The following is a 21,237-nucleotide window of genomic DNA, read 5'->3' as shown; positions in this document are numbered from 1 at the left end:
TTTCTCTCACCATTAATTTTATATGACCAATAATGGAAAAATTAAATAACACTGTGAAATTAAAAGTGCACCTAGTAATTTTGGTTTTATTAAAAAAAAGTTGTATACATTCACACAAAAGAGATGAGTGCTGCTTGTGTTTCAAATCATGTGGACTCACTATCAACAGTCTAATAAAAGTGGTTTTGTTTATATTGAGCATGTTACCCTTATATAGGGGCCACCAATAAATTCTTTGAAAGAAAAACAACAAAAAAAACGTCTGTGGTTGACCACTATATCGAACAGAAATACATAAAAATATTACTGAGTGCACCTTCGCAAATATCCAATCATACCAAAAGTCGCAAATGAAGCCACAACATAATGACAAACCCTTTGATTTGTTTGACTCACTACCTTTAATTTAGGCTAGATTCGGGACACAGCGTCCTTTAACAGGCCACACATTATCTGCAGCGTATGGTAGCTTACATACATGAGAGAGATCACTGAATGGGACGGTGTGCAGGTGTGACGTGATATGTGCTGCCTTCAGTGTGGTTCAAGAAGAGTTTGTTAAGTACTTAAAATTATAGTCAATACACACTAACTGACACCAGTGCATTTTTCAAGTTGGCTGTCTGTGAAATCCAGACAGAAGAGAGACGAGGCTGACGCAGACTGCAGGGTTCGAGTGAAGGGGAAAGGGGCTGTACATCAGCAGGGCTTCACCACAGGTGCGTTTCTCGGATCTCGGCAATCACATGACTGGCTTTCTGCAAGGCCTAGGAGTAGAGAGGATACAAGTTTTAGAACATTTCTTATCGTATAATATGATAAAACACAATACAATAATTTAAAATAATATAAAACTATAAAAAATATTTAAATTAGCCTCTACATTAATATTGTTTTAATGAATCATAATAATAACAACATTTATGCCATTATTTATTATTATATAGTTAATGATAATAATAATAAAGTAATATTCATGATCAACAAATAATATTAATGAAAAGGATACTCTGCATTACTAACCATTTTTTCATGAATATACATTATTATCACTATGCATTATTACTATAATATAATTATTAAATCATTTATAATCATTATTTCTATTAATGTAAAGGCAACTCTGCATTACTTTACATTTGACATTAATATGTATATTACTAATATACATTATATAGTAATAAGTAGTAGCAGTATTGTAAAATACAATTACTATTAAAGGCTACTCTGCATTAATAATTTTATTTTAACATAAATGACTTATTATATATATAATTAAATGTTTATTTAATACTGTTGTTTAGTCTTAAATAATGATGCATTATTTGTAGCATTATTAAATAATTAATGTAAAGACTACTCTGCATTAGCATTATTAAATAATTAATGTAAAGACTACTCTGCATTATTAATAGGGCTGTGTATTGGCAAGAATCTGGCGATACGATACACATCACGATACAGGGGTTGCGATACGATACATTGCGATACTGTAAGCAAAAAATAAATAAATAAAAATAGTTTAACCAGAACACACTGGGATCTGCATTTGCAATAATCAGTCCCTATAACATTCAACATTACTGAACCACTTTTTGTGCAGTACGAGTAAAGGAGGGAAATATTCAAGTGCTTGCATGAGTCTTTAGTTAAATGTATGTATAAAATGTATTTTATAAAAAGATAAAAATATATATTTATAGACTCTACTTTATAGTTTCACAGTTTAAGTTTACAATTGTGACATACAATGTCATAAGATTTGATCTGAACAAAAAATATCATCTGCTTAATATCAATGAAAAATAAAGTGCTTGCAGGATTCCTAAAGAAAACAAAACAATCAAATAAATACAGATGTTAAACATTCTCAACTTGGATTTCACAGGTTTTTCAGTTTGTGTTTATGTTCCGCGTGGAACCGCCGAGACCGCGACGCGAGCACTGCCCCAACAGCACCAAACTCCCCCGAATTACGAGAGAAAGCTGCAGCTGCACAGCGACTCTACCGCCCGCCGCGCAAAGGCTCTTCAACACGGGACGCGGCAAGCGGCAGAACCGAGGTTGTGCTCGCGCCGCGGTCCCGGGGCGGAAATTACCACAAAAGCCCAAATGGCACCACACTTCAGCTTTGTACACCGAAACGAGAACTGGAACAATTCTTTCATCCTCCATTACTGGCAGCGAACTATATTAACGCTAACATTAGTGGAGTGCCCTGATGCTCGTGTTTCCTGTCACTGTTTAAGTTCAGAGATGAAGACTAGCGGTCGGGATATGAACTCAAAACCAAACAACTGCCATGAATCTTGTATGATTTTTAAAAAAAATTTAAATATCGATATTCCGTTTTGGAGAATCGATACAGTATCACCAAACAAAATATCGCGATACTCACTTGTATCGATATTTTCTTACACCCCTAATTATAAATATTTTTCACATTAATATGCATTAATATTAATAATTTTATTTATACACTTAAATAATAAACAATATTATTAACAATTAATATTATGGTAATGTAAAGGCTACTCTGCATTACTACACATTTATATTAATACAAATTAACTATATTAAAATTATTTAATCTTAAATGATGCATTATTATTACTAATTATAAAATATTAATTATTATTACTAATTATTAAATAATAATAATTAATTAAATGTTATTGTAAAGGCTACTCTCCATTACAACACCTTTTACTTTAATATGCATTATTATTACTAATTATACATGTTAATAATTATTTTAATAATCATTAATATTGTTTAATAGTAAATTACTAGTAGTATTAAAATTAATGTAACGACTACATTAAACATGTTAGATTAATAAATATTTACTATTGCAAATTAATAGAATTACAAACATTTTTACTTTAATATACATTATTACTAATTATACCGATTATTATTGCTGTCGTTACCTTCAGCATATCTGCGGCCTCATTGCGGCGCTGGGCCATGTCCTCTGACTCAGTGAGGAGGTCGTCCAGCAGGGCGGGTTTATACAGCTGCCCCACTAACTCGCTCTGTAAGCTGTCCTTCACGTGGTTGACCAGGAAGTGCATCACAGCCTTTGGTACACTGCAGAGACAGAGCAACAGAATGAGCAACCTGCTTAAAACATGAAACCAGAAACTAATTCAAGTGACATCTACCTGTCCTGGATGTTTTTACGGACAATGAGGAAATACGACTTGATGAGCTTCTCGATGACCTCGCAGTCCCTCTGTTCACGAGCAGACAGTTTCCGGGTGACTGGCACAGGCTGGCCAAAGATCAGAACAAATCAACACTAATTCATTGTGACTGTGTTAGCAAATCCCTCTCAAACAGAGCACAAATGCTTTTTGTGCTCTCATTGTTTGTTTACTCGTTTTAAGTCATTTCTGTGGCATAATCAGATGTATTTGTGTTTTATAGACTCACCACATCAAGTAGGTTCACTGCGTGTCTTTTCTGAGGGCTGGAGCTCTGTGGTTTATTCTTGTCTTCGCCCTGGCCTTCGTCTCCTTTCTTCAACATGCCTCTCCAGGTCCCCGTTCCTCCTTCCTGCTCCCCCTGAGCTCCTCCAGCCATCTGACACACACAAACAAGAACACCACCACAGGACTGAACACCCACTAGTAATTCATGCACCTTCCCATGCAGTCCATTGGTGTTTTACATATTGTTTTTGGGCTTCAAACTTAAAGTTTGCACACAACGGTTCACACATAAAACACCAATTTTGGCCTTAAACTGAAAAGATACAACTGCAAAAAACAGCAGGACTTGTCCAGGATCTTTAAAATCAACCTTTACATCAGCTCAGCAAACCCACAAGGTTTGAGCAGATCCTGATGAGTAAAATCAAAACTGAACAGCAAAAGCGTAATCTGCTGTCAGTTTAGAGGCTGGTGACCATGCAGTCAGGGGGAGCAGTTTGAGTGGGTTGAAAATCAACTCCATGCTTTGCCTCTACACACAGGGGGCCCCACACACCTTAGGGCCATCGCCCTCAGCAGTCGGCTGCTCGGTGGGCAACATTGACTGCCCACCAGGACCTTTTAAGGACTACAAAGAGAGACAGGAAGAGAAGAGACTAGTCAGCTAGAGAGGAAGGCATCAGGTTTTAAACTAATTCTGGAGACTTTGGTTTATGAAACAAACTCATTTCTAGAGAGGAAAAGAGAACAAAAGAACATTGCAAATAGCAGCCCGTCACGTTTTCGTGTGAAAAATATACAATAGGCCTATACTCCCTAATGATTTAACATCATACCTTATCACGGGGCACCGCTGAGGGAAGCTCTCTCATTCGGTTACGCCTCTGCTCCTGTTACATAGACAACAAGAATAAATTTCACACTGAAATATGTTCTAATCAATGCATTTCAGTCATAAATCTAAATTAAATCATCATTAAAATATCTGTAAACCTCAATGTTGTTGTTCATGAGCCCACAGGCATCTGCAAAGTCTGGGTGTTTGGTGTTGATATAAGCCAACTCAATCGCAACAAGATTGTGAACCTGGAGCGGAGCATAAACACTCATTTAGAGAAGATACACTTGCACATAAAAAGCATGAGAAAAAACAAAACAAACCATCTCATTGGTGACTGGTAGCCTCTTCCTGAGAAGAGAAGTGACCACTTCTACTATGGCATCGTGGAGCTTTGGAAACCTAAGCAACTCCTAGGAAAGAAAATCACAAAATATTCAAATAATGCTGATAAAACCATCTAATCATTTAAGTACCAGCAATTATATTTGACTGTTGGATGAAGAAAATATTGGATAAGAGAAGGTTCAAGAAAATTGTGTTCAATAAACATTTAATTTGGTCATCTTTAGCTTCATAATCAACTTAGTATAGTTACTAAAATATTTATAATTAAACATAATAATTATAAAATAATAATAACACTTAAAATACACACACAAATCAATCAACACTGGTGAAACTAATAATACAGAATAATATAAAAAATAATATTTATTAGTATAACTAATGGAAAGTCACAAAAAATAAAAAAAGATAAAACAAAAACTATATTCTAAAAAACTAAATTTTGTTTTTTAATCGGCCAAACAAACAGTTATTCAGAATCAGAATGAATCAGAATCAGAATGAGCTTTATTGGCCAGGCATGTTTACACACACGAGGAATTTGTTATAGTGACAGAAGCTCCACAGTGCAACAGAAAGACAGCAGAATAATATACAAATAGGCCATGTACAATATAGCAAAAACACAATATATAATATAGACAATTGGGTCTGATATGTGCAAATTTGAAATGAAAAAATAAGTATGTGTGGTGAATAAATAATGTATAATAGTGTTGTGTGTTCCATGTTTAATGTCAAGTGCTAGCGTTAATCTCAATATGAGCAAATATTGCCTTGGCCATCACTAAAGGCCCATTCACACCTATAACCCTAACTTTATTAGCATCCACACCAACATTCTGTTTATGCTAAGCACTACAGTTATATTGTTTTCTGCTTTAAATGCTTAAGCTCTTTAGAGTCAGAGGACTGTTTAATCAATGGTTTTATTGTTCATTAGTTGGAAAAACAACACTGAAAGTGATTCCAATGACATTGTTCCTTGGTGTCATTATCGTTTTATTTATGGTGTGGACTTTGCTATCCCTGTTTATTAAAGCTTCAGTTATTGTTCTTAGTCTGAACAGGCCTTAACTGATGCACTGTATAACAGTGGAAAAATAGTTTTTTTGTGGGGGAAAAAAATGAGACATGATGTAACAGGCAAAGAACAACATGTATATACAGACCAACAATTGATCAGTCTACCTGAGTGCTGTAGTTGCTGCAGTGCTGAATGATCCTCTGCATCTCTTCATGCACCAGCTCCACACAGCGCAGACTGGGCTCCTCCAGACGCTTCACCTGCCTCTTCACCAGCAGCTCAAACGACACCTCAGGCACGAACAGAGCAGGACGGGGACCCTGAAGTAACACACAACATCTACATTACAAACTACAGAAATACATGCCTCACACTATCTAGCTCTACAGTGTTACACAAGAGCCTCTTTAAATCACTCTAATAATGAAAGGTTTCTCAAAGGAGTTTTGCTAAAATAGAAACCTGCAGCACATGACAGCTCAATGCAGAGCACAGCTGTCTGCAGTCTCTATGTTATATCCATACAAGTATAGTCGGGACTAAATTCAAATTATAAAAAGGATGCAGGAGTCAAATATTCACTGCAAAACCTACCGTAGCGTTCCTAATAGCTGTGAGGACATCTATGGTTGTTAATCCTCCAAGAGGATTGACCGACTCCAGTGTCCTACCAAACGTCTCATGAAAAATATAACAAATTCTTGCCCCACCACACCTAAAACATTAGAACAAACAACTATGGTTAGCACTAACACCACCTAGTTTGGGGTCAGCAAGATTTTTTATTTTATTTGAAAGAAATCAATACTTTTTTCAGCAACGATGCATTAAATTGATCAACTGATCATAATTATATTTTGAAATATATTAAAATAGAAAACAGTTATTTTAAATTGTAATAATATTTCATAATAATACTGTTATAAATGTATTTTTGATCAAATAAAAGGGGAACTAACAGTTCAGTGGTCTCAATGTATTTGGCCGTTCCTTCAATAGTGTTGCAGTACTCAGTGGCAAACTTTGTGATGAGCTGCAGCAGGGTGGCACTCGTGTCCTCCACCGGCTCACCGTAGCTGCTGAGCAGGGACTGATACTGAGCTGCTAAATCGTTGATACGTGTCTTCAGCTCTGGTAGACAGTCCCTAATGTGATGCATCAATAACCTAGTGGAAAAAAAATAGGATTTTAATACTTCAAAAAGCAGATATGCTCAGTAAAATTAATGAAATTAAATGTTTCAAGCTTAAACTCTCACCTATTTAATGTTCTGGCGAGATACTTGGTTCCATTTCTGTTGGCGAGAGAGGGGTATTTCTTCTGCAGGAAGGCATGCTCATCACGGATGGAGTCTGTCACACTTTTCTTATTATTGATGTCCAGCTGACTCCTGTATAAAGACATTTAGTCTTTTTTTTTTAAGAATATTTATTTTTTGTGTGTGTGTATGTACATATATATATATATATATATATATATATATATATATATATATATATATATATATATATACACACACACACATATTTTTAGTTTTTTGTTAATATATCAATATTTTAATGTAATTATTGTAGAACTTTGTGAAAACAAGAACACACACACACCTATTAACAGGACAGCACATTCCGGAGGAAGTTGCTCTTTTCACTATCTGTGGCCGTAAAATTAATGATTAACGACCAGCACCGTGCCCAAGCATCCTGCTCTGCTCTCCTTAACATCTCATGAGACCCCTAAAACGAAGGATATATGTGTGGAAAAATCTGGACGTATTCCAGAACAGGACTTTACTGTGGCTTTCTTATCACTTAAACATAATCCAGCCAGAAACAGGACAAAGACCTCTTGATCTGGACACGACCTCCTGACTGCTTAACATGTAATTCAATGATTGTATCAACCAGGAGAGACGTTTTTATGATGAGACTGGACGTTGAAGTCTCACAGACACATGGCCAACGGGACACTCATGACCCCCGGACAACTTTCCTCTCTCCTCCTCACATTCCAAAGGAAACACGCCCTCTCTCCTTATTAACAGACAAAGAGACTCAAGTCTTTTGCTTAAGTATTTCAAAAAGGACAAATTATAATTGTTCCTGCTATTAAAGCAATATACTCAAAAGCAATTTATACAATATATATTCAGGTTGTACGAAATGAAATTAAGCTTGCTGTGTTATTGGAATCTATGGTATTGTTGTAATCTTTTGATGTCTAATTTTTCTCCGCCCTACAGAAACACTTGTGATTGGATAAAACAGCAAAAGGGGCAGACTCACATCAGCCAGTTAAAAGACAGACACCCAACTTTGGTGAGAGCTCTTTTTGTTTGAAACTTCGGCTCCTGCTTTGTGATTGGATAAAACAGCAAAAGGGGCAGACTCACATCAGCCAGTTAAAAGACAGACACCCAACTTTGGTGAGAGCTCTTTTTGTTTGAAACTTCGGCTCCTGCTCTGATCGCGCTGTTAAGCGCTTCCAGCATTAACATCTGGCCGAGCATTGAACAACTATCAAGACTTAGTCAAACTTCTAAAAAAACTTTAACATCTGAAGCCGTAAGAACTGAAACAGACTTCCTAAGAGCGTCATCACGTCACAGAGAAACCAACCAATCGCAAGAGGGCATCCCCAGTGACATCACGCAACAGCGATTTCAGCAGCCAATCCGCACCCGGGGTTCCCTCGACCAGGAAAGGAACAGAAACTCAACTTAAAGCAAGTACTATCAAACAATTCTTCATAATGCTGCTGGAAACTGGTTGCATTCATCTTTAAGTGTAAAGATAGTAAAGTTCCTTGCTTGTGACTCCCTCGGTTGAAGTTAGAGCATTCTTGAAAACGAGCATTAGAACCTTAAACTCTCTTCAGATCAAAACAATTCACTGCAATGTGTGTGTTTGTGTGTTACGTATTATGTTTTGTGTTATTGTAGCTTAGTAGTGTGTAGAGTAGCAAATAAACTTTGAAATTATTAAGAAATTTTTGTCTGGTGCTACGTGATTTTCAAGACTTAAACTATTTGCCAAAGATCTCGTTACCTATGCTCAAAATTTACCTAATCAATTCTGTGTTATTATCGTGGCCACGGGAATAAAACTGAATTGTTTTAATTGAATTAATGAGGTATCGTTAACAAGGTATAAGTTGGACGTTTTGATTAATATCGATTAATCATGTAAATATCAATATCGAATCTTGAGAATAGATTCCCTAAAAGCTAAATTAAAATAAGGGCTAATCCTTTACATTTTATAATTTAAATAATTAAATATACTACAGTTTTATATATATATATATATATATATATATATATATATATATATATATATATATATATATATATATATATATATATATATATATATATATATATATATATATATATATATATATATATATATATATATATATATATATTAGTGCTGTCAATCGATTAATTAATTTATTTATTTTTTCGCACATTTTTCTAAAATTAATCCTACCAAACATTCAAGTTTTTAAATACACTTTTATATTGCAATAATTTCACATTCAATCTTCAAATGTACAATGTACAAACAACATAAAGACAGTATATTTTTTATATTTCTTTAATGGTATCTTTTTTATGATTGAAGGCCAGCATCACTGATATCAATTTTTTTTCCCCTGAATATTTAACTATTGACTGTAACCATTCAGCATTACAATATAATTGAGAGCTATCAATTTTAACATTTATTAGACTTAACTTCTAATTTAAGTGAACTTAAAACAATCTTCACATGAACCCATTATAATAAATGACATATTTAGCTACTTGTGCCCTTCAGCAGAAATATACAGAAAATGAATACTTACCAAACACTAAATTAAATATGAACTCCTTAAAGCTATAAAAGTTATTGATTTCCTCTTTTTTTCTTTTGTTCTTGGATTGATAGACATCACAGCAGCTGGTTATTAGCTTATTTGCCTGCTATTGCTTTAAAAGCTTCTGCTGCTGAACGTGACGCGGATCTGACACGCATCTTATTTTCTTACAAATCTCTTTACCTTTTCTGACCCACTTCAGGTCTTAAAGTCTCTACTAATGAGCGGACGAGTTGAATCGGGTGTTTAAGATGAGGGAGACAGTGCTGCGGTGCCTCAGGACAGTTTTTAAAACCATTTCAGAGACATCTTCTTAAATGTGACGCACATGCATACACAGTTTTAAGGCAGCTTTAATCGCCTGAAACGTCTCCTGTTTGATGTGGTCATAAAGATGTTCTGCATCTAAATAAACGCAATCCTTTTCAAGAAAAAAGAGACAGAGGCAGCAGTTGTGAATGGGGTGGCCAACCCTAGCCCCGCCCCTGCGTTAAATATTTTTAATGCGTTAACGCGCTAATTTTGACACCACTAATAAATATATATATATATATATATATATATATATATACACACACACACAAATTTATGGTTATATATAATGGTTCTATTATAAAATAATTAAGTTTGAGAGCCATTTTAATAAACATTTATCTTTTGTACCTGTTGACCACTCCAATCAGTCCTAGTTTGACAGGAATGACTCTGCCCATGAGAACATCCATTGCATCCGTACCAGCATCCATCAGATCTAGTTTAGTCACTACAGCCAGCGTTCTGCGACCTTATTGCAGAAAAGTAAAAAAATTAAATGCTGTATCACTAAAAAAATCATCACATCACACAAACTGAAAGGTACAGACTTTGTGTGCAAGAAAATGCAAAAGCCGACCAAAATAAATGTTAAAATGCTGACCGTCTGGATCCACCTCACGAGCCACTTTCAGAGCTTCAGAGGTGGCCATGTCCGTGTTCGCTGCAGTGACAGCCAAAATGATGCAATTGGGATTACTGATGTATTTTAAGATCAGCTCGCGAATCTGCAGCTCGATATCTTTAGGCTGGTCTCCCACTGGGACCTGAACATGAATATATCAGTGTCAGCATCAAAAAATTATCCAAAAAGGAATATTCAAACAGGCCAAGCTAAGCTACTGAATAAAACACCTTTGTGATGCCAGGCAGATCCACCAGCGTGAGATTGACAATACGTGGTGAGAAGATTTTCAGATGAATTGGCTCATCACTGATCCCCTGTTAAACAATGACACAACATTCTGTATTTGTTAAACTGCAGATGTCAACAGAGACTGCACTACAGTTCAAAAGTTTGGGGTTGCTAAGATTTTTTTCATGTTTTTGAAATAAGTCTCTTATGTTCATTAGGGCTGCATTTATTTGATCAAAAATAGAGTAAAAACACTAACATTGTAAAATATTATTACAATTTAAAATAATTTTGCATTTGAATTCATTTTAAAAATGTAATTTCCATTATTCCCGTAATGGTAAGGCTGAATTTTCAGCATCATTCCTCCAGTCTTCAGTGTCACATTATCTTTCAGAAAACATTCTAATATGCTGATTTGTTGCACCATCTCAGTATTATCAATGTTAAAAACAGTTGTGCTGCTTAATATTTTTGTAGAAACTGTAATACATTTTTTTCTGGATTCCGAAAAGTTGAAAGGAACAGCACTTATTTTAAACAGAACTCTATAAAATATTTACATTTGATTTTGATCAATTTAATGCATCATAGTAAAAAATCTTACTGACCCCAAACATTTAAACGGTAGCACACATACAGGTTTAAAAAATAAACCATCATCTGATTTAGTTAATTTAAGGACTCTTCCTTACCTTGTTATTTCCAGAAATTCTTTCAGTTTCATTTTCAATTTCTTGCCTGATTTCATCAAAAACTGTGTAGATCTAAAGGGCAGAGATTCAATATAAACAATCATGATATCTCACTTCACAAAGACTCAAACTTCCATAAAATTAAAGAGAAAAACAAACCAAGGAATGGCATTAATGTTACATGAGGTGAACATAAAGCATGTATCTGTACTCAAGACCACACTGAGAATATCTCCTGTGATCATTTGGACCAACAGGAATTAAAGGGCTTGTTCTTCTTTATCTGCTCATCATCAAACTATAAAACCAAAAAAACTCACTGCACTGCTGTTTGTAGCACATAAATGTATCTGATGGCCAGAATGGCTTAATAAAGCAATACTGTGAAGTGTCTCTTTGATGTAACAGCTTCTTTTTCACCTGGATTTACTCAAATACGATGCAAGACATATTTAAAGAGGTGGATGATTCCATTTTAAACATGTCTTGAGACACTGGGTCTCATTCATGAACTATGCGTTTACACAAATTTGTTTGTGATATCTGTATATAACCACTTTCACGATAATTAATCAAAACTTTTGTATTAAAATATATGTTACCAAAAAACATAGGAACCCACATGTACACAAACCACATGATCTTGGTGGCCTTACAAACAGGTTGAGAGAGAGATGTAGTAACAACTGAAACCATTTGTATACAAAACATACAGTATAAAGCTCTAAGTGGCCTTATATACATGTTAGGATTAGATTTTACTTAGATACTTTAATCTAAAATATACATATGTACAGTAATCAGTTTAAAATTTGTTTATTGATGTTTTACCAAATTATTATGTTTTACCAAATAAAAAGAACAGCACTTTTAGAGTTCATCCCACTCATTGATGTGAGCATAAGTATTGGGACAGTTGAACATAAGGCAGATATAAAAGATTAAAAGCTATTATTTAGTTGCAGATCCCTTGATCACAATCACAGCAGTGAGTCTGTGACCCATAGACATCACCAGACTCTTGGTCTCATTCTTTGAAATACTTTTCCCAGCCTTTAATGCAGCCAATCACAATTGTTGCTTGTTTTGGGGAGTTTCTGCCTTTACTCTCCTCTTCAGCTGGTGAAATTCATGTTCAATCAGATTTAAATCTGGAGATTGATTTGGGCAATCTAAGACTTTCCATTTCTTTGCCCTTATAAATTCCTTGACTGAACTGGCAGGGTGTTTTGGGTCATTGTCCTGATGCAATATGAAGCACTTCCCAATGAATCTGGTGGCATTTTCTTGAATATTGGTAGGCAAGATGGTTTTGTACCCTTCCAAATTCATTCTGTTTCTGTCATCATACATTAAGTCATCAGTAAAGTTGAGAGGGCCTGTTCCAGAGACAGCCATGCATGCCCATGCCATGACACCACCTCCACCATGCTTTACAGATGAGGCTGTATGCTTGGGATCATTGCAGTTCCCTTTTTTTCTCCACATTTTTGCTTCCCATCACTTAGATAAAGGTTCATCTTTGTCTCATCGGTCCATAAACACAGTTCCAAAACTCTTCTGCCTCACCTTTGTGCTTTTTTGCAAACTCTAATCTTGCCTTTCTATTTTTGGTGCTGGTCAGAGGTTTGCATCTTGCTGTGTAGCATCTGTAATTCTGTGTCAAAGTCTCCTGAGGACAGTAGATTGTCAGAGCATCACCCCAGCTTTCTGGAAGTTGTTGGTGATTTTACAGACATGTCTTTTAGGGTTCATTTTCACAGCTTTTATGATTTGTCTGTCATTAACTACTGTTGTTTTCTCAGCCGATCAGGTCGTTGTTTCCAAACTCTTGATTTCTCCATGCCCTTTGTTTTTGCTAGAGCTCTAACTGACTTCCTCTTTTCTTTTAGCATCCATATTGCTTACTTTTCTCTCAAAGTCAGCTCCCTCGTCTTCATCCTGGTTTGTGTGTGTCATCATCGAATGATAGATTCAGAATGCAGAAGTAATGGATATAACTGATACGACACATTCCCTGGTTTTAATATCTGAAGAATTAATGCAACAGGACACAGCTGATCACTTAGAAAGACCTGTGAGGCAACTGCTCCAATACTTGTGCTCACATCAGATAGAGGGATGAAACTCTAAAAGTGCTGAACTTCTTAGCTGGTAAAACATCTATGTGTTGAATCACCCAATAATAAAATGTGACATTCTGTAGTTGTCGTCTCATATTCATCTTTTAATCATATTTGTAAATTTCTTGACTCCACAGCCAGCAGAGCAATTATGTCTTTACTGCTCCAATACCTTTGGAGGGCACTGTATATAAATAATCCATGCAATTAATAAAATTGCTCACAATGGACACCTAAAAATATCCAAAGGGTCACACATGTTTGTTATGAATCTGACTGAGAATTCTTTGTCTGACTGCTTTGTGCTTTCCATACCTTGTTTTTGGTGTGTAGAAATTTCCCCCACTCTTCTCCATCCACTCCTGTGGGAAACAACATAGACAATGACATTATCAAAGACACAATAGAATACTGGGTCACATAACCTATATAAACTTTCACTTTCTTCTGAGAGTTTACTCTGCTAAGTAGGATATGCTTTTGTTCCACGACAACATTTTTCAAAAGCACCAGTACAGCAAATTAAACAAGAACTGCTACAAAACAAAGGCCAAGCGCAGTGCACTGTGGGTAGCACAGCAAATCTAGCTTATTCTAACACACACTGTCCTAATAAAGACTTTGAATCTTCACTACATGTTGACATTCAAATATCAATTGATGACTGTTAGAGAGTTATTAATAAGTTAACAGACATTTAGAGGCTCAAATCGTTCATACTTACCACTTCAAATCTGAAACTGAAACTGGATTGTATGCTAAATTCTTCAGTCTGGGGTTGTTTAAGCTAAGCCATTGCATTGGCAGCGTAACCAAAGCTTATAATCAAATAATGGGAGCAGGATGAGGAAAAACACAAAGCTGCTCAACACAAGCAAAAGGGCAAGGAACAAGGAAAAAGAGACCTTTGTAAAGGCGCCCATTTTTCCACACATTGGGGTCTGTGTTTAAAGAGAGATGACAGAGGGTTAGCCTGCAGCAATGCCGTCTTTATAGGACTCTAGAGTAGCCAAAACCACACAAATGCAGAGACACCCATGCTAAAAGCTTCATCTATGGATTCTTATGAACCAGATTCTTTGTTTTTTGAAAGTTCACATATTTTATTTAACAAACAGCACACAGGAATAAGCACACAGATTCTGATCACTACCTTTTCCTATCTCTTTTGACTTAGTACCTGAAACCACTGCATCGCCATTGATTGAGCAACCAAATTAGAAACAAAGCAGCACCAAGAAACTTCCTAAATCCAAACCGCCGGTCATTAATTCATGCTTTCTGAAATACAAATAGAAAAAAAAGCAGATACCGTTTTCGTCGCTGGTCTTTCTTCTGTCCTCAGGGTCTATGTGCACCAGCTGGAGGATGAGAGGTCTGCGGGTGACGATGCCTGTCCCGCGGGGCAGGAGGTCTTTGCCAACTAAACTCTCCAGCACTGAACTCTTCCCGCTGCTCTGTGATTGAGATAAACCACAAAAACAAACAAGCCAGTACTGACTAAATATATCTGGATTTCTGAACATTTAGGCCTAGTTAAGAAAAAAACTTGTTTGAAGTAACTAAAAGTTCACTTTGTTGATCAAACCAGTACCTTGAACTTGAATTTCTAAAGCCTCTAAATGACCAAAATTGTCGAAAAACCTGTTATACACAAACTACTACATCCCTTCTGCCATCTGACTGATAGTCTATATTTTTCAGAAAGCAAAAAGCCTTTTAGTGCAATTGTAATGTTTGAGAAAACTTGATAAACATGTATCTTTTCATCCCTTAATCATCATTGTATTGCATTGCATTATGTTTTGCCCCACAATAAAAACTACAGCTTTAATTATTAAACCAAGCATTTAAATATCATCTTACTTAAAACATATTATTGGGAGATAACGAGTGACAACTGATATTGTTATGCATTTTAATAGTCTTTTATACCGTTTCAAATAATCTGTTTGCAAGCTATCACTATTTTTTTAGCTATATAAATAATAAGATCAGCATCAAATAAATTGCATATTTGCTCAGTATGGGCTTCTGGATAAAATTGAAGGGTTTTTTTCCCTCCTCAAATGTGAGCTTCATATTCCATGTTACTATATGAGCCATAAAAGCCTGATATTATACAAAAAATGAAACACATGCAAACTTTCTTTATTTTTTATTTTATATGTCAGGGTTAAGACACTTTCTTGGGCACCCAGACAGCTATATCCTCTTAAGCGGTCAGTGAAAGTCCCTGCTTTAAGACTCTTTAAACTTATTACACATTAAGTGTGTGGCGCAGACAGTAGGAAACTCCTCCTCTTCGTCAGTCAGCCTCTGGTTTACTTCCATTAAAGGTCTATATTACAACACTATCCAGTATGCAATACTTCCATAACGAAATGATTTAGATATCTTGTGTAATGTCAGGATGGAAAAGATCCACAAGCTACCCATTTTGTCCTTCATGTACAGTGAGTCCTGCAGCTGTCCAGTGCAAACATGCTGGCAGGACTGTCAAGTTCAGACCGACCATGGCGCATCTCTTTATGTGTTAGCTACTGTACTGAGATCAACACAACCCTAAAACTCACTTTGTGATATTGCTGATACTGTTAAAACATAACCATTCCTAAAAGTAGGAATTTTCACATAATATGCCTGTGAAGTCCATTATTGAAATAGGAATGAGGAAACAAACGAGGACATGCGTTAGCACGCTAGTTAGCTGGACAGCGCTGATAACATTATTTGAAAGCTCGCTGCAGATTTTGATTGTATTGTCTTAATTTTCGGTACATTTAATGCGACATTCGTTTATTTGTTGTTGACCTTGCCAAATGTAACGTTATATAAAAATGTCGCAACAATAAATAAATAAATTTAGCTAATACTAGGTTGTGTTTCAAAACTGAACTCCCTAGCTAGGGGGCTTGACAGGCGCGCTCGAAATTTAGATACCATTCCAAACTTTGGTGCCCAAAAATGCTTTCTAGGTAGGTACCTCACTAGGTTTGAGACCTGTTTCAGTCTGAATGAAAACCGCAACTAAAACATTAACGTTACCTGCGTTCCCACCACTGCAATCTGAGGCAGCTGGATAATATCCGCCCCGACTGTGTTAAAAACATCCTGTAGTTTGTTAATGACAGGAATAAGAGCCTCCATCGCGTTGACGATCTCTTCACCTGTCAAAATGAATGAGCTAAGGCGAATACCCCGGCTAAACACAGCACAAAGTCATCCAATGTCCCTCACAGCGGCAACATGAACCAACCCGGCCGCGGAAAAACTAAGCCCGGTGCATTATGGGACTTGTAGTTTTAGACGAGACAACAGCTGTAGACCCACACTTTTGAATTTTCTGGTAATAAACTACATTTCCAAGCATTGTTCTGAGTAAATGCGCCAAGGCAACCGTAAATATGGGGGTGCAACAATAATATTTTGGAGCTTTAGGAAAACGTGTTTTGGGTGAGGTAGAGCTAAACATCGTTAAAGTGGCAATATTACATAAATTATGGCACATAGACACGTGGTGTTATTAATATGGTTATCTGAACAACTATACTTTTTTTTACATATATGCATCCCAAGATAAATGATTTTACTAACTTTAAGTCATTTGTCATTTAAATAAAAATATATTTCAATATAATTATTTCAAACTTCCTCAATAACAATAATAATTGAATAATAAATATGATATATTCTATATGATATATTCCATTTCAGTATCTACATGTGTATTTTACAATCAAAATGTTGTCAATTCTAGTTAACTGAGGGTACTAAAAATGCTCCCATATCAATAAATATTTGTTTTATGTGAAAATTCTAAAGAAAAAGTCCATCAAACACATGGTTTTCAACACGATTTATTGTTAACCCAAGTATACATACATCTGGGTTCAAATTGCCTATTTCAGATTTATTTTTCATCCATAGGATTACAATGAAGAAAGTGCCAGATGAGTCTACCGAAACTCGTTTCATAACAACTATGTCAGCGCGTAACAGTTAAAACAACATGAGAGCTGCCTTTAAATATTGCACACAGGATTATTCAACAAAACAGGTCACAGGTGAAGTCACACAGGAACACAGCTGGGTTATACATCATATTTACAAAAAGAACAAAACATTGTTAGGCAAATGCTAAGTTGGTACATTCCCCTTGCCTTTTTTGTTATAGGGGTAACACTGCCATATAAAAACAATCTCAACTCTTATGTTTTGTTACAAACATACAAAATGTTCAGCCAAAATACACTTTGGCTAAGAGAACAATGTCAGACTTGTTGTACTTTCCTAAAACAAAAGCAGTTTACAAACCCAACCGGGTGACCGATGTCCATGACAAAAATTGAGCCCTACTTTATCTCAGCCATGCAAACTATAATACACATAAGGTCATAAAAGTGCTCCAATCTGATTACATTAAACTCAGTCTACCACAAAGAGTGGGAAAGGCACCTCTCTATCTAACAAGTTGTGCGTTTGAAAGAAACTACTTCAATATAATGAACTAAATTATTCACAGCAATGAAGCACACATTTGTTTAGCCTCATGTAAAAATAAGAGACCGGTTCATGAAGATGAAGATACCATGAGTGTTCAGCACCAACACAAAATATACTACCTTGGGTAAGAAGAGAAGATAATGGAAGATCTAAATGATCTGCCTGATGCTTTAATCAAATTATGATTCGGGATTTCAGCACATTTGTTCTTTCAGTATAGTAGGGGATTTTAGTAGCTAACAATGAAAACATTTTTTGTGTGCATAACGATTTACTTCATATGATCAAGAAAGTGCAATTTAAACATAAATGCACACTAATATTAGAGAGTCATCAAATGTAGTTTGTTATTAACAAATTAATAACAATTTTAGTTTTTAATTTAGTGCTGCAGGGATGAAAATAAACCGATCAAACGCCTAAAACTAGACTCTCAGGCTAATAAAGGAATGGTTCACTCAAAAATGAAAACGTGCCGAAAATACATATATCTGCAATGAATGGGTGGCGTCAGAATGAAAGTTGAAAAGCTGATAAATACATCACAATAACCCACAACACAACTCCAGTCCAAGAATTAATGTCTTGTGAAGTGAAAAGCTGCATGTTTCTAAGAAACAAATCCATCAATAAGATGTTTTTAACTTCAAACTGTTAGTTCCAGCTAAAATAGGAGTCCTCTGTTTATAATATTGCTTTCTCCAATGAAAAGGTCACCTTGTCTGCATCAGGAGAGAAATATGCACAGATCAAGCTCTGTTTACAAGAGAAAACAGTCCAATAAAGTTCTAAACAAAAATGATGTTGGATTTTGATGTGAGTGGACAACAGGGCATGTGCTTTTTCTCTGGATGAAGCGTTATTATGGATTATTTACTCATATTTTGGTAAAACGCCTTAATGATGGATTTGTTTCTTTTCACTTTACAAGACAGTAATTGATGGACTGGAGTTGTGTGGATTGTGATATTTTTATCAGCTGTTTGGATTCTCATTCTGACGGCACCCATTCACTGCAGAGGATCCATTGGTGAGCCAATGACGTAATGTTAAATTTCTCCAAACCTATGAAGAAAGAAACTCATCTACATCTTAGATGGACTGAAGGCGAGTACATTTTCAGCTAATTTTCATTTTGGGGAGTACTATTACTTTAAAAGGCCACTATCCAACATAGTGTCAATTATAAATCTCAATCAAACCAATAAAAACTCCAAACGCACCCATTGTCATCATAAATAACAGATCAGTCACATGTAAAATCAAACCCCACTTAATCACAGCAGCAAATTAATAACTCCATCTAAATCAGGCATGAAATAAAAGTGTGATGGTCCACTCTGTTGTTCAGGAGGATGAGGTGCAATCGGTGTACGTGGTGACCATGTTTCCTCTTCGCTGGGTCACAGTTCTGCAATGCTGTTTGGCTGTTCCCTCTGTCCTTTTTATGTGTCGTTCAAACGTAAACATCTTCTCCATGTCTTCAAACATGTCCTCAAAGACTCCGGTACCAAAAGTACCCTGGAAGTGTCTCTTATGGCGGTTGTGAGCTTGCTGGTGGGCCCTGAAGTGCTCATCAAAGTGCCGTTTTGGACGAGCGTGCTTGTTTTGGTTAAAGGTGTCAAAGTCTCTGAACATGTCGTTGAAGTTAAAATCAAAGGAATGATGAAAACGCTGCCCTTCTCCTCCGTTCATGTCTTCATTACTGAATGTGTTGTATCCTGATTGGTCATACTCCCGTCTTCTTTTCTCATCTGATAGTGTTTCGTATGCTGCAGAACGAGTTAAAAATGTGTGCATAACAGAGTAAACGATTTGAGGAATTTTTTTATTTAAACAACAAAATTTGGATAATTTTTTTAGGCTGCATTTATTTGAACAAAAATAAAGTAACTTTTCCATTTTAAATAGCTGTTCTCTATATTAGAAGAATAATGTGACTGAAGACTGGAGTAATGATATTGAAAAGTCAAGAAAAAAAAAACAAATAAAACAGAAAATAATTATTTTACGTTGTAATAATATTAGCTTTTTATCAAATAAATGCTGCCATGGAGAACATAAGTGACTACTTACAAAAACATGAACAATTTTTAATTAGTACAAACTTTTGACATGTAGAGTATATGACCCACCTTCTGCAATCTCTCGAAATTTGGATTCCGCATCGGGGCTCTTGTTCTTGTCGGGGTGATATTTCATGGCAAGCTTGTGAAAAGCTTTTTTGATCTGTCGTTCGGAAGCATCTTTTGGCACACCGAGGATGTCATAGTAGTCCTTTCTGGCCAGTATGAGTTCTGTTATCAACAAAACGCACACTGCGAACATCAGTGTTGACTGTGCCGTGGCCATGCTTCTGGCTGTTTGATAAGCAGATGGAAGAGAGAGCAGGATTTTGTGAGTTAAGCTTGTCGAAACACTAAACTAATACATAGATACGATCTACACCTCTTAATAATAATTATTGGAATATATATTAGAAAGAATGTATATATATATATATATATATATATATATATATATATATATATATATATATATCAGAAAAAAATAAACAAATGCAAAATGCATGATGCACCACGCCCCCTTTACTGTTTTAAACAACATTATAATAAAATAAAAATATAAAAATTACAAATTAAAAAATGTTTTATATAACACTTTTTTTAGTTATTTATTAGCATTGCATTAAATAGAACATAATTGTTATTTTTATGATATTGTTTAGTGTATTGCGTTTGCCAATGTATGTACAATATTCTGTACGTTTGCGATTTCTTTGACAATATAATGCATTTTCTTTATATTTTTTCATTTATTAAGAATGAGACATTATTAAAAAAAACCCGGCAATACGCCTTTCGAATCCAACTTTCATAAGGCTGATGAACTCGATTAGCCTGCTTGCTAACATGATGCCTGATTTTCATCTAACTCTATTGCATTATCAACAACAGTCTTTAGACATATTCGCATTATTAAAACATGCCACATTAATTTAAATAAATGTTAATAGGACGCAAATTTTAACGCTTATACTCACTCTCGCTGACAGCACCGTTAAAAATGGCCCAAACTTACACTGGCGTTTTTAATATTTGGGCCGTACAACACGACTCGCAATTCTATTGGTCCAGCTCTGTACCACGTGATCTGCACATGACCCAGACACCAGGAAACTCACTGTTGCGTTGTATTTACGCAGAGTCTAATCTGTTTAGCGGTAGATGTCATATA

The 21,237-nt window shown here is 35.6% G+C and overlaps 2 protein-coding genes across 5 annotated transcripts; both read right to left on the bottom strand.

Annotated features, from left to right (window-relative positions):
- Nucleotides 1–61: 61 nt before the first annotated feature.
- Nucleotides 62–16,779, bottom strand: LOC306868180 (dynamin-1-like protein). 4 transcript variants are annotated; one of them, XM_079414246.1, is made up of 20 exons: nt 16,543–16,761; nt 14,807–14,951; nt 14,400–14,435; nt 13,810–13,856; nt 11,372–11,443; nt 10,676–10,762; nt 10,425–10,587; nt 10,172–10,292; nt 6,909–7,040; nt 6,610–6,816; nt 6,245–6,365; nt 5,815–5,970; nt 4,599–4,688; nt 4,431–4,523; nt 4,274–4,327; nt 3,994–4,065; nt 3,439–3,588; nt 3,168–3,277; nt 2,934–3,093; nt 62–767 (listed from the first exon to the last, which is right to left on the bottom strand). In XM_079414246.1, the coding sequence occupies exons 1-20, from the start codon at nt 16,642–16,644 to the stop codon at nt 711–713; spliced, it is 2,175 nt and encodes a 724-aa protein (XP_079270372.1). In that variant the 5' UTR covers nt 16,645–16,761; the 3' UTR covers nt 62–710. The 4 variants fall into 4 exon arrangements, with proteins under 4 accessions (XP_079270372.1, XP_079270370.1, XP_079270373.1 ...); XM_079414244.1 differs by lacking the exon at nt 3,994–4,065 and having other exon boundaries at nt 16,543–16,779; XM_079414247.1 differs by lacking the exon at nt 14,400–14,435 and having other exon boundaries at nt 16,543–16,779.
- Nucleotides 16,780–17,345: 566 nt separating this feature from the next.
- LOC306868181 (dnaJ homolog subfamily B member 9-like) lies at nt 17,346–21,109 on the bottom strand. Its single transcript, XM_079414248.1, has 4 exons — nt 21,044–21,109; nt 20,136–20,360; nt 19,299–19,772; nt 17,346–18,563 (listed from the first exon to the last, which is right to left on the bottom strand). The coding sequence occupies exons 2-3, from the start codon at nt 20,350–20,352 to the stop codon at nt 19,348–19,350; spliced, it is 642 nt and encodes a 213-aa protein (XP_079270374.1). The 5' UTR covers nt 20,353–20,360; nt 21,044–21,109; the 3' UTR covers nt 17,346–18,563; nt 19,299–19,347.
- Nucleotides 21,110–21,237: the final 128 nt, after the last annotated feature.

Source organism: Barbus barbus (assembly GCF_936440315.1).
Source record: "Barbus barbus genome assembly, chromosome: 50".
Taxonomy (NCBI): Eukaryota; Metazoa; Chordata; class Actinopteri; order Cypriniformes; family Cyprinidae; genus Barbus; species Barbus barbus.
This window is presented reverse-complemented; position numbering and strand designations above follow the sequence as displayed.

Coding starts and splice junctions, on each gene's coding strand:
- LOC306868180 (XM_079414246.1), bottom strand. CDS start 16,644: ATGGAGGCTCTTATTCCTGTCATTAACAAACTACAGGATGTTTTTAAC. Junction 10,293..10,424: donor TCGTGAGGTGGATCCAGACG/GTCAGCATTTTA, acceptor TTCTGCAATAAG/GTCGCAGAACGCTGGCTGTA. Junction 3,278..3,438: donor CAGTGAACCTACTTGATGTG/GTGAGTCTATAA, acceptor ATCTTTGGCCAG/CCTGTGCCAGTCACCCGGAA.
- LOC306868181 (XM_079414248.1), bottom strand. CDS start 20,352: ATGGCCACGGCACAGTCAACACTGATGTTCGCAGTGTGCGTTTTGTTG. Junction 19,773..20,135: donor ATTTCGAGAGATTGCAGAAG/GTGGGTCATATA, acceptor CTCGTTCTGCAG/CATACGAAACACTATCAGAT.